Below are 14,468 nucleotides of genomic sequence, written 5' to 3'. Positions count from 1 at the left end.
CAATTCATTCTCAGACTTCTGGTGTTCAAGGAGGTAACACTGTTTTCTCTTCTGGTTCACCTTATGTTCCTGCTCCTAATGTGTTTTGGAATACTGCTCAACTTCAAACACAAAACCCTCCCACCCAACCCATGTTTTTTCTTGCTAGTGTTGGCATGCAGTCATCACCGACTGCACCCCCTTTGGGTCCTACGTATGAATTTTACCCATCACTGGTATCTATCAGCACTATGCCCTCTGGCACTGCAGTGCCACCCAGCATTCCAAGATATCAAGTGGTTTACCAACCCATCTCTAGCACTAATGCCTTTCCTACTTATGTGCCCATTCAAGGATTTGTGCCTCAGCCAGGTATTCCACCTATGTCGAGTGCCCAACCTTATATTCCATCTTATGGAGTACCCTCTCCAAGTCCCACACCTATGCCTGGTACTAGTGGACTTTTTGGAGTTCCTCCTCAACCATTGGATATGGGTACCAGCCATCCTGGACTCCCCCACCTTCTTCCTTTCATGTTTCTATGTCCAGAAATGCTTTCACAGAAAAGACTCGTTTTAACGGGTCTAATTATACCACCTGGGCTAATCTTATGGAATAGGTGTTTACTTCCCAAGGTTCCTGGAGCCTAGTAAAGGGATTTGAACCAAAACCCCACCCCATAGTCACAGGGATAGACTCGAGAATGTTGGGGATGGCAGCATCCTCCCGTTCCCATTCTCGTCCCATCTCACTCTATAGTCACAGGGAATGGCCATTCTCAATCTTTTCCGTCCCTGTTCCCATTTTGCGTCCCATGTGACTGCCCCACCCCTCCCTAGCACCTCCTAAAGTCATCCACTATTGGAAAGCTAGAAATGCCACTGCCATAGTGGAGCTCATGCAAGGCCTTCTGCCGAAGTTTCATTCACAACTCCAGCAGTTCCCCTATGTGTCTGATAGATGGGCACACCTTGTACAGAGATGCCGCACGTGATTGCACGCATCACATTGATCTTGAGCATCACATTCAAATTTTCTCTATCAAAGAGGGGGATGACCTGACCGTCAAGGTTGCTGAGTACCAGCGCCTTAACGCGGAGTATGCCACCACTGGCTCCGCCAAGTCACAAGAAGACCAGGTCATCACCTTACTGAACAAGTTGCCGCCTAGTTTCTTTACTTTTGTCACATAAACCATTAGTTTAGAACGTATATACCTAGATAAATCCAAGAACATGCCCAAATTCACCTTTTAGGAACGTGCATGCTATGCCTAACCTATATGAGTGTGAGCGCCAACTCTTGCGCTTCGCTCGGTTGCATGACCAATTTCATCCCAAGAAGTCATCCTCTTCCTCCTCTACTCAAGAGGGGGCCCTTGTGTCCAATACCACCTCTACTCAAAAAGGACAGCAAGGGAAGGAGAACAGCAACTCAGGTAATCAAGGCAAACCTCCAGGCAACGATACTGATCCCAAAAACCCTGCCTCAACACCCATTCCATAATCCAGCACTTACTCTGCAGGGCTCCCCACCAAGGAACCATCAACAAGGCAATGGTACGACTTGGCCGAGATCCTCTCAATGGCGATCCACTGGTCAGGTTGCTCAAGGCCCCCCCTCCCAGTCAGTATCTTTCACCACCCCGGAAGAGATGTCTGATTGGTCTTCCCTTACACCTCATCCCGGCCCCTCCGCAAATGTCGCTCAGGTCACATTTGAGGTTGACTCTGGCCACTCCTCCAAAAGGAAGAAGAAACAAAGACCTAGACGAGGCCATCCGCGTGTGAAAGCCTCTGCCTTCATTCAGATCTGTCAGTTACCTGACAATCCTCCTGTGCCCATCATTGAGGCCCATGCAACTGTTCCCTATGGTCATCCGGTCACTTGGGTAGTTGATAGTGGAGCTACACACCATATCGTCATCCGGTCACTTGGGTAGATAATAGTGGAGCTACACACCATATGGCACGCAATGCTGACATTTTCATCTCTCAACATCCTGCTAAGGGTGAAGTTCGATGTGGCAACAACACATTGATGCCCATCAAATCTATTGGCACCGTCTTATTTGACACTAACACAGGCCCCAACCAAGCTACCTTAGACAATGTCTATATTGTCCCTAACTTGGGCCTCAACTTACTTTCTGTATCCCAACTAATCCAACTCGATCGTGGAGTTTACTTCAACAAATGAGTTGTCGAGGTAATTGATGAGACTACCGGTCTTGTTGTTGCCAGAGGTCAAGATCAAAAGGATGGCTTATACCGGATGTCTAGTTTTTTATCCGAGCCCTCCTCCGAGGGATCTGAATTTCATCAGGTTCGTGCCTATGTGACCCAAGCTCCCTTGGACATTGAACAACTATGGCACTATCGCCATGGTCACCTTCCTTATGACACGCTCTATGAGTTGTCTAGAGACCAATTGGTTGAAGGCATACCCCGCCTCAAACCGACAAAAGATGTTTGCCAGCCATGTCAAATGGGTACGCAGCATCATACACCATGCTACTCATCATGCTCAAGGAATACTCAAGTTGAGTGGGCAATCCCCAACTCCCTCCTTGAATGGGTCCCTCTACTACATGCTGATTGTAGATGACTTCGAGATACATGTGGGTGTACTTCCTAAAGCATAAATCACATACCTTCCAGTACTTTTTCGCGTGGGTTCGTTAGTCACTAACCAAATGGGCGTCTCAATTGGGATTGCTCGCAGTGACAATGGTGGTGAGTTTATGTCCCATCAATTTATCGAGTTCTTGCAAGAGCAGGGCATTCAACGCCAACTCACCTCCACCAACTCACCCTCACAAAATGGAGTGGTCGAGCGCAAGAACCGCACCGTTATGGGCATGGCACGCTCCATGCTCTTTGCAGCAAAACTGCCTAGACGCCTTTGGTCAGAATCAGTCAACACTTGGGTGTACCTTTTGAACCGTTGCCCCATGATTGCAATCCCTCACAAGACCCCGTTCGAGGCATTTTACGGCGAAAAACCGATCTCCGTGTATTTGGGTGTCGTGCGTATACACAAACTCCAAATGACACAAGGGGAAAGCTTGAGCCCACTAGTGAGTTGTCATTTTTGTGGGCTACTCTTTTGAATCAAAGGCTTACAAAGTTTTTGATCCTAGATCCAAAGGCTTACGAAGTTTTTGATCCTAGATCAAACAAAGTCTTCGTTCGTCGAGACATTGTCTTTGATGAGCGGGATTTACTTCGTCTTCCGCTGCCCATAACACCGCAACAACAATCTCCGACTATGCCACATGAACCCAATCCAGTATTCCTCAACCTCTTGAAGAGCCTTCCTCCCCCCCCGACAACCACCCAGGGACCCTTTACCCCGCTGGTACCAACAGACCATGCGTGACTCTGTGACTCTGGCATGCTTCCTCATGATACTCCCTTGGACGGTCCTTGTCGGTCCAAGAAGCTCAATCCTCATGCCTCCTTTGCCTCTGTCTTTTCCGCAGACTATGTGGCGCATGATGAGCCAACACCGTGGAAAGATGCTATCAAACCTCCATCTTGGAAATAGGCTAAGGAACTAGAACTCGAAAGCATTGACCGTAATGGCACATGGTCCCTTGTGGATCGCCCTCATCATAAGAAGGTCATTGGAACCAAATGGATCTTCCGCACCAAATTTAAAGCCGATCGTACCTTGGACAAATACAAAGCCCGGCTTGTTGTGCAAGGCTTTCGCCAGAAAGAAGGCATTGATTTCGACGAGACCTTTGCACCCACTACGACAATCCGTCTTTTACTCAATCTGGCTGCTCACCACAAATGGCCAGTCTACCAGATGGATGTTAAGAGTGCTTTTTTAAATGGCATTCTCGAAGAGGAGGTCTATGTTGACCAACCTCCAGGCTTCCCGCTCCCCGGGTTTGAGGACAAAGTCTTTCACTTACATAAAGCTCTTTATGGGCTTAAGCAAGCCCCCTTAGCGTGGTATCATCGCATCGACAAATTTTTTCGCAACCAAGGTTTTCAACCATCTCACTGTGACCCCAATATCTATATTCACACTGATCAACAACCTACTACTCATTGGGGTCTTGGTAGGAGACTTCCCAATTCTTAGATCAATTAGACAGGGCTGCCACCTGGACCCCCTCTTGTTCTCTTTGGCCACCCACCCATTGATTGAAGCCTTGGAACTTGTTGCCCATGAAGGGCGAATTGAGGGGTTGAAACTCCAAAATGGCTGCCAGCTGATCATACAATGCTTTGCAGATGACTCAATGTCGTTTCTCAAAGCTGGCAGTCAAGTTGTCAGAAGAGCTTTAATGATTATATAGTGTTTTGTTGCGGCCTCTTGCTCAAGGTGTAACATTGCGAAATCAAGGATAATAAGTCTCACTGAGCATGAGACTTTTGACCAACACAGGTGGGGGTGCCAAGTAGCATCTTTAGACACCTTGACTGTCCCATAGGGGTGGGGGGCACAAAATTAAAGCAAACAAAATTTTGTGGGTCAAAAAGGGCTGGCCCACCTGAACCCGACCTTAAAGGGATTTGGTTTCTCATTTGTTCATCTCAACTCGGGGTTTCTGGGGCACACAATCAGAAGCAACTACTTGAGGGCTGATTGGAGGTGCTAGAAACATATCTAGAGCAAGGTACTCACACTAACAAGTGAACTTACCCTCTTCTTGTAACCCTACAAAGAAACTACACCAGTGACCACATGCATCACCATCACAAAGATGCATGTGAGGTCAAAGGACATGACTCAGAGCGTGATATAAATTTTGAAAACGTCTCCTCTCTAAAACGGATGTTGTCACCTGCATCATGTGTCATGCTGGGCTACCGTTTAGGGTTAGGGTTTAGCAAAGGAGCCAGCCCATATTGTGGTCTGCAGTCTGTAAAGAGACGCTTGAGTGTGAGTGAGGCAGGGCGACCTGATTGGGCTGCCTGTCAATGCAATTAACAAAACATACAAATGCAAAAGCCATAGACATTAGCAGTTTGGAGTCAAGGAGAAGTGAAGGTGGTCTGTGCTTCCTACAGTAACCAATACATTTTGGTGATTGCTTTCTATGCACATTGCACACGCCTCTTCAGCAAGGAAAATGGCGTGTCAGCAAGCAAGCAAGCAAGCAAGGTGTACTGATCCGTGCTGATGGCACATCAGCACCTGTACGGATTTGTCACTGTACAGCTGGCAAGGTGTGCTGATGCCAGGTCCGCATCTGGAGACTCGTGCAAATTGTACGGCCAGCAAGGTTTACGGATCACATGTGCACCTTTACAGATTTATACAAGATATACGAATATGCCATGCATGACGCTACTTGATCTTCTGAACACATGAGATTTTTGAAAACAAAAAAATTAAAAATGCACATTCAGAAATTCCATGTTTCAGTCATATGAAGTCGTACAGTCGCGTGAAGTGTACGACAATGCCATGCTTACCGCAAGGGGGTAGACGTCTCCTTGGGTGCCCATTGCCATGAACACTGCTCTGGGTCTTCTTTGCCGTGCCTGCATTACCTCCTCCATCACCAAAATTTCCGAGTTACGTGCGTGTGTGTGTGTGTGTGTGTGTGTGTGTGTGTTGGGGGGGGGGGAGGGGGGGGTGCATGAGCCCACAGCAGTCTTGGGTTCAATTCGTGGGAACCAAAAAATTGTTCAGTACCCTCTTCTCATATGCAACACTATATATATATACATATATATATATAATGCCTCCTTTGAACTCGAGTCCCATACTGAGCTTCAACAACTCCTTAAGAACTGTTTTGGCTACTACTTTCCTAGTGGAGCTTCCATTGTTACCTGTGGGTGATGTATCTTTTATTGATACTATCTATTGTCCCTATATTGTTCTATGGATGGTACCCTAGAGCTCTGCGTTCAGCTATCGTCCAAGTAGTGGCAGACACTACTAGAAAAACACAAGACAAAAAACTAGGCATGTTAAAGACTTCACCTCATAATTTGTGTGGAGAATACGGATCCTTGGTGTACCCACAAGTGCAGAGCAACTAGGTGAATAGCCCAACATCCATGGCACAAACATTGTTGCAAACAATTTTCAATGCCATGCAAGAATTCATTTGAAATGAGCTAGAAAGCAACACCATGTTTGCAATGCACCACCCCTCCCCTCCACTTCACAAAGGGTGGAATAAAGAGTCTATTGGGCAAAATCATGGCAATATAAAAAATTAAAGCAACATAGACCCAACACAATGGGTCTTTCAGCAACACAATGGGTCTTTCAGGACGGACTCCGTCAATGGCCAAAGTTACCCAAGTTGATCTATTAAAAATGGCTACTGAAATAGAAAGGGGAGTGGCTAAGGGATTCAGCACATGTTCACCAAGTCCAACGTGGACCTTCGAAGCCATGTCATATAGAAAAGTTGATACAAAAAGTTATCGGTGTACGGAGACCTAGTTCAGCATATAGAAATCTTTCAGGCAACTTGTGAGACATGAGACATGTGGGCCAATAGACAACCTAACGAAGATTCATCTATTTTTCCTTACATTAGATGGAAAGGAACACCAATAATACAAAACCTTGAAGCCTAACGATGGAGTTAATTTCACTCAACTTAAAAACATGTTCATGCCAAGTTTTGCACAAATAGAGCCCAAAGGCACAACTCCATAACATTTAAGACTATCCAAGGTGTATGTATAGAATACCCAACATACCTACACCAACATCTTTCTTACCAATGCAACCACCTCCACGTAAGCTTATATTATGCATAAGTTCTATGCTATGCAAGGAGCCACGCTACTACCCTCCACCTAAGCTTATATTGAGCCTGACTTCTACGTGATGCAAGGAGCCACGCTACTTCCAATGTTCCACACCACATGATATTATGAGGAGTTGTATTATATTCTACATGACTTTTACACGTTATGTAAGGAGCCACACTCATACGGTGTTTGGTGGAAAGCATGGGACATTAACTCAACAATAAGAACGGCCATAATGCAATGTTTCCATTAATCCCATAGAGTGGTAGCACACCTACTTAAGGTAAGTTTTCCAACTCAACCACAAGCTCTTAGGCAAATGACGAGTGTTCCAACTTATACATATTCCATATGTGGAGTGGATCACTTAATCAAAGACTATCCATACAAATTAGGCGAAGAGGCATTAAGCTTCCACCAAGTGAAGAGATATCAACTTCTACCAATCTTGCCACAATGCATGATTAGTGTACAATTTCGATAGATAGTGGCTCCATTAAAGTTTTCAACTTGTGCCCAAACCTAATAACAAAGCAAGGTAAATGCTCAGTTATTAATCTCAGTCTCTAAACCAGGTAGAAGAAGGCGGGTTAAGAAAGTAGGCAAGGGTCCAAATTTAGGATGGTTTGGACAAAGGAACCATAGATTTAGGGTCAACATAGTCCATTAAAGAGGACATGTTATTATAGGAAATGATGGTGGATCAAACAAAGAAGGATCAATAGGCTAATGACAAACTTGTAACTCCTAGAGGAGTCACTAGATATCCAAATGCCGAAGACAAAATTGAGAAGCTAGAAACATCTAAACCCCTAGTAGAAAAATGTCAAGTAAAATTCAAGGGAAAATGAAGGACTAACAAGGCATTGGATACAATCTATCCATGCTAAGAAATATTAAATAATGTGCTCAAGTCAATCCCTGAGCAAAGATAGGAAGAGCTTAGCTCCAACCACCATGACTTAGGGAATGATCTCATGGCATGGACATTTGTAGATGAGGATAAAATCCCTTTCCCAAGATCCTTCTTTTTGGAGGATTACATAGATGACCCCAAGATAGAACTACAAGTTATGAAGAGACCAAGAGATGAGGCTACTCTTATGATGTTTCCTATCATCATCATAGATTAACATTGTTGCAACACATCCCCACAATGTGGCAAGATGTCAAGGAATGGGTTGAAAGTTCACTAAAGGTCTACTCTAACCAAGGGAGGATGGTAGTGTTCCCAGATTCATCCAAATCCTAGTGAACCAACTAGGTTGCTATTACAAGAGTGATGAGACTAATGCTAGTATTCTAATCTACCATAATGAATATCAAGCAATTGTGATCCTAGATAGAGGAGTGGGAGTTAGCGTTATCACTAAGAAATGCTGGGAAAAATGGGAAAAACTTGCCTTAGATTGAATGGATCTCATCGGTAGATGGAACTTTAGCAAGACTCGTGGAAGTTTTGCAATACTTTAGGATGAAAGACTTCAAGTTCCACTACCATCATATGTTTATGATAATGAACTTCTTGCACCTCATCCAACAAAAATAATGCAAATAATGAGGAGTGGACAAGAGGTTTGTGACTTAGAAAATGGTTTAAACAAAAGCACTACAAGGCTTAAGAACAATGACATCTTACAAGGAAAACCAACTAAGCCTCATTACATAAGGAATTCTCTGAGGAATGGGGTGAAGAACTAAACAAAGTAGTAAAAAAACAGTGAGAAACGAACAATAGAAAAATGTGAGGAAAAGGCATAGCCTTAACTCACTAAGAGAGTGAGAGAAGAAACAGAAAGAAAGCCTTCACTAAAGCTGAAAGGGAAGCCAAGAGAATCATGGCTCAAAAGGAAGAGGAAGATGAGCTAGCTCTAAACCAGCTCTAGAACATTTCAAGCCATACACACAATTAATGAAAGAATTATAGTTCTTCTAGTTTGTCTTAGAGAACAACAGTCCAAATAAGGACAAGAAGGTGAATCTTATGATGGGCCTACTAGATTTTAGGAGTGTTCATTTGTTACATAATGTCCACCCTTTAGTTATACGGGGACACCCAAACACTAGTGTGCCATCCTAGTGAATTAGTATTGTGGGTGATCCCACACTAAATACTGGTTATCTAGTGTTATTGGTATAGGTTGGGACCATGCTTAATGAGTGTATGTTGTTGAGGTGTAACAAGTAGTGCCACGCTTGACAACTGTATTATGGTCAAAGTGAAATAAGTGGACTATGCTAGACAACTACACTAGGTCGAAGTGTAACAAGTGGTTTATGCAATTAATGTGCCATGCTAATTGAAAGTGTAAAAGGTGGCAATACACTCCATGCTAGATGATATGTATAATGATACTCTCATCATAGTGAAACAAGTGGTAAGTGTATGATGTTGTGTTTGTTCCTATCAACGTTTCATATTGGGATTAATTATAGAGAAGGGCATTAATTGGAACAACTAATATGTTTACGTTTGAGAGATAGGTGATGAGCAATGCACGTGTTGAACATAAGGGATCTTGTCTTTATTATATTATTATTTGTGCTTTGATGATGAGTGCAAGGGTCACCAATTTAGGTGTCGCATCAGTTTCATTGTTGGCAGTCCATGTTCACCCGAGCCTTTGAGCCATGCCTTTGTGCCTTTGAGCTATGTTCGGACCTTTGAGTTTACCTTGTAGGTTATGATGTTGATAGCGACGAGCACAATGTTATTGTTGTAGCATTTTGTGTTATTCGATTTCTTCTAAAATAACTAAGGACAGTTGTTTCTTTAAATGGGAGGACTGTTAACAGGTATATATTTAATCCTATTTTTTATGCATAATAATCGTAAAAACAATATACTTGATTAATGTGTAGAGAAACCGACGTAATAAATGGAATGTGCAAATGTGTATAAGGTTATTTTATGAGTTGGCCATGTGCCAAATGTTTGTACATATTATTTATGCACGCTTATGCGTGGTGTTGCTATATTCCTAGCACATATGTTAGAAGATTTTTGATTATTTACACTTAGTGTGTGAACAAGCTCTAGTGCTTGAGCTTTTTTTTTAAAAAAAATTCCCTCCATGATTTTTGTTTGGCTCTTTTTGTTTTTAATCCTTCTTTTCTTTTCTTTTGTGCTACTAGCCATCTCGACCGATTTCTTCTTTTTCTCTCCTTGAGCTCAAATTAGCCGTTGATCGCCTCCTTTCTGCTATGTGCTCGCGGGTTTTAATTTTTTCTCTTTTTTGTTTTCATACTGCGCTACCAAGACAGGAAAATCGTCGTACAGAGTTTCTTTTAAAGCTTAAATGATTAAGCTTTATAATACTTATAGGCTTATTGCTATAACCTATTAAAAGCTTATTACTTTGATAAGCTTAAAAAGCTTATATTTTACTTAAGTTTATATTCCTTAAGCCCCAAACCCCTCAAAGCCTTTTAAAAAGAGAAAAGCAAAGGAGGGAGTTTTATCAAAGCCAAAATTCAGCAGGAGGAAAGGAGGATTCATTTATAAAATTTCTACTTCTTCTTCAATTGCATAGAGGCATTTGCTTTGCATACTTCGACAAGTGGACAACAAAATTCATGAGAGTTCTTATCATCATCGGCTTCAAAGCTTCCGTTTTATTGACTTAAAGAGCACGACAAGCATCTTTCCAACAAACAAAAATCAGATAAGTTTATTACTTTTACGATTTTTTAAATTACCGTTTCTCAAATTATTTTGTAAAAAAAGGTACTAAAATTCACTGACAAACAAGAAGACTTCTACATATTCATTTCATTTCATTTTTTTACAACAAATTTAATTTAAGGAGAGTTTTTATGCATCAAAAGTAGAACTTCTTGGAGGAACTAGTCCTTCCATTCGTGAACTATACTTTATGAAATTTTCACTATATATTAGTCTTGTGGTATGGGACACAAGATTATCCTATGTGAAGGATTAGATTTGTGTGGGATAATTTCTGGTGGTATGGGACACGAGCATTTATTACATATACAAGTCCTTAATACAATGCCTTTTTGTTATAAGAAGATACTCAAATTTATATATTATAAGACAATTGATCTCCTTTTCTCGTAATAAGCAAATAAGCAACTGAGGTCACTTGCTTATCTAGGCAGGTATCTAGGCAGGAGGGATGTTACATAATGTCCACCCTTTAGTTGTACGGGGATGCCCAAACACTAGCGTGCCATCCTAATGAATTGGTATCATCGGTGACCCCACATTAAATACTAGTTATCTAGTGTTATTGGTATAGCTTGAGACCATGCTTGACGGATGTATGTTGTTGAGGTGTAAAAAATAGTGCCATGCTTGACAACTGTATTGTGGTCAAAGTGAAAAATGTGCACTATGCTAGACAACTACACTGGGTTGAAGTGTAACAAGTGGTCTATGCAATTGATGTGCCATGCTAATTGTAACAAGTGCCAATACACTCCATGCTAGATGATGTGTATAATGATACTCTCATCGTAGTGAAACAAGTGGTAAGTGGATGTTGTGTTTGTGACTCAACATTTCATATCGGGATTAATTATAGAGAAGGGCAATTAATTGGAATAACTAGTATGTTTACATTTGAGAGATAGGTGATGAGTAGTGCGTGTGTCGCACATAAGGGATCTTGTCTATATCATATTATTATTTGTGATTTGATGATAAGTGCGAGGGTCACCGATTTAGGTGTCGCACGAGTTTCATTATTGGAGTCCATGTTCACTCGAGCCTTTGAGCCATGCCTTTGTGCCTCTGAGCTATGTTCGGACCTCTGAGTTTACCTTGTAGGTTATGATGTCGATAGTGACAAGCACAATGTTATTGTTGTAGCATTTTGTGTTATTCAATTTCTTCTAAACAACTAAGGACAATTGTTTCTTTAAATGGGAGGACTGTTAACATGTATATATTTTATCCAATTTTTGATGCATAATAATCGAAGAAAAATATACCTGATTAACTGTGTGGAGAAATCGGCATAATAAATGGAATGTGCGAATGTGCATAAGGTTATTTTATGAGTTGACCATGTGCTAAATGTTTGTACATATTATTCATGCACGCTTGTGCGTGGCATTGCTATAATGCTATAAGAGTTTTGATTATTTGCACTTAGTGTGTGAATAAGCACTAGTGCTTGAGCTATTTTTGTAAAAGTGGAAAAGCAAGCCCAGTTTTGTACGCACAACTATTAATAGCTCCTTCGGCTATATATTGAATAGAATTCTCAAAATACTCATGTCGTGGAAGTGGAGCTACACGCATGAGGGGGGAAGATTGCACCTAATTGATGGTGATGTTGTTCTATTTCTCTTGTTTTATGCTATGCAAGACTCAATTGTGACAAATGGGATTGTCTTTTCATATTCCATAAAATCATTTATGTACATGAGCTCACGTTTTACAATGGCTGACCACCCATTTACAATTGGGGGCCCAAAATTGGCTTCCTAGCTCTATGTACATCTAGCTCATTCCTAGGATCGACATTACACAAGTTGTAAGCTTGGTCATCCCATATATCTTTTGCGATTAACGCGGTTACATAATTGTAGATTACAAGAAGTATAGCCACGCTTGGAAAATCAGATTAACCAGCTTATAGCATTACACAAGCCGTAAGCTCGGTCATCTCGTATATCTTTTCTCAGTAAGTGCTTAGCATGGTTACATAATGCTAGATTACAAGAACTGTAACCACACTTGAAAAATGATGTTAACGAGTGTGGTTAACACACCCCCTACCTAATTCAGGTCCGGTCCTCGGAGCTGGCAACAAGGGATCTAGTGGTAGTAGATCGAGTATGTGTGGACGAAGTCGTGCTGCGATATGGGATGTGGGAGGGCCCAATGGAAGACTTTGTAACTCGTTCAGAAGGTTGTCTCCATCATATCTTCAAATGTTTGCAGGCACCAAGCAAGCATCCATTGGATGCGCTCGTAGTATAGCCAAAACGTTGCTTCAAAGTGGGGCCCTTGTTGAGGTCAAAGGCCAAGCCTTAATTGCCCTCGTGGTAGTGGCGCCAATCTGGGAAGTTCTCCAAGAAAGTGATGATGAGGTTGAAGAACTGGATGGTGGCAAACATAGCTAGATGTGGCACTTGCTCGTATCTAGTGTGATAAAGTCATGGATGTGTTTGAACATGGTTTCTTTGTGCATGGGTTCTATGGCATCGGAGGAGAGAACCACATGAAGTTACAGAGAAGCTTGGGGTTCTTTTCCTACTCCTGATGGAAAAGGTTCCATGCTCAATTGTTTCTCACCGATTTTCCTCTTCGATTTTCCTCTTGGCGAAATGGAAAGATAGCAGGTTTAAGTAACAGACTAGTTAGGCAATGCTGTTGGAGGCGTGTAGGCACCCGCCAGAGTTTCTGGATTCGAACACCAACTCTAGAGTGGTCATGGGAACACTCAGAACACCACTCCGCTATAGAACTCCACACACTCTCACTCTGCTCTCACTCCACTACATAACTCTCACACTCTCTTTCACGTGCACATCATGTTTATTAAAACAGAAACACTACACTCTTATTCAACACATTGCAGAGAGTAACACATAGACGTAATGAATGGCAACATTGCTCTTTGTTTATTGTATTAATTCCATAATCATTAGAGGATCATTACAGAGCGACTTGACATAGAGACTACTACTTCCTAAGGACTATAACCATTGGCTGTCAACTATTAGAGCTGCTGTAAGCTATTAGCATCGTGCAACCTTTGCCACCTTCAACCCCGTGCATGCATGCTCTGCAGTAGTGATCAGCCACCCTTTTAAGCTTTGTCTTTTGATCTTGGCAACGGCTATCCTGGTGGTGGTTACAACCCGCCACCTTCACACCTGTAGTCCCGAGTGGTGCTCATGATGTGGGAGGTGGTCTAACTGAGTTCTCTATCTCCATTGAGCCGTTGGGCGCAACACCTAGCATGCCCGCTGCTAGAGCTTCTGATCCCAAACAAACTTGTTCCCTTGACAAATTTATCTTTAAACTTTATAAACATTTCCAAAGGAGTACAACCTAGAATGTACACATTATCTAAGTAGAAGGCATGTTCTACATCCTCTTCAACCTTGTTGCCTACTTTTTTGAGCACCCAAGACTTTTGTTGTTGGTGTGCGGAGTCTGCAAGTAAAAAACTCTTACCACCGATTAGAGTGGGGTGTGCCTTAGAATTTCCTTTTCTGCCATGGGGATAGGCCTCCACTTGACTTTTGTGGTTTCTTTGTATTCTGCCAGATGTTCTGGAAGTGGGCTTTGTGTCTTTTCTACATCTAGATCTCCGCCGGTGCCCCACTTCCAGACATCGACGCTGGTTGGTGGTTGCATCCTTGGTGGTAGCGTCTTCCTTCCTTCTGGAGTCTAAGAGAACAAGTATTGAGAGCATGGATGCTCCGGAGGAAGGGTTTTCCTAGTCAGTATGGACCTTATTATGTCTTCATTTTGAAAGTATGCTAATAGTTCTTTGTTAGCCTTCAACATTTCTAAGAACATTACATGGGAGGCTTCAAAGAATGGATTATCTATGCTGGCCCATGGGGTTGCTGAACTATTTTCTAGTTTATCTTTCAAGCGCACATTTTCTTTGTTTAGAGCTTGGTTGGCATCCTACAGCTTCCAGACCTCAACCAGCAGTTATCCGCTCTCCTTTCTTGGCATACCAACCAACATCATCTTTGTGTTTTCCGTAGCTAATTCCGCATTAGCCTTCACCGTTGGAGTTATGCTTGTAGCCTGGC

The 14,468-nt window shown here is 42.4% G+C and overlaps 1 protein-coding gene across 2 annotated transcripts in view; it reads right to left on the bottom strand.

Annotated features, from left to right (window-relative positions):
- Positions 1 to 5,669, bottom strand: part of LOC147608410 (UDP-Glycosyltransferase superfamily protein) — a 93,382-nt gene extending 87,713 nt beyond the window's left edge. The window contains exon 1 of one of the 2 annotated variants that reach the window (XM_086789529.1): positions 5,418 to 5,669. In XM_086789529.1, coding sequence (XP_086645655.1) covers positions 5,418 to 5,504 — 87 coding nt within the window. In that variant the 5' untranslated portion in view covers positions 5,505 to 5,669. The remainder of the gene's footprint in view (positions 1 to 5,417) is intronic. The other variant, XM_086789530.1, reaches the window with a different exon arrangement.
- Between the last annotated feature and the right edge of the window lie 8,799 nt (positions 5,670 to 14,468).

This window comes from Cibotium barometz, chromosome 53 (genome assembly GCF_041138505.1).
Source record: "Cibotium barometz isolate CiBa-2024 chromosome 53, ASM4113850v1, whole genome shotgun sequence".
In the NCBI taxonomy this organism is placed as follows: Eukaryota; Viridiplantae; Streptophyta; class Polypodiopsida; order Cyatheales; family Cibotiaceae; genus Cibotium; species Cibotium barometz.
The sequence above is the reverse complement of the archived record's forward strand: the minus strand, read 5'-3'. Positions and strand labels throughout refer to the sequence as shown.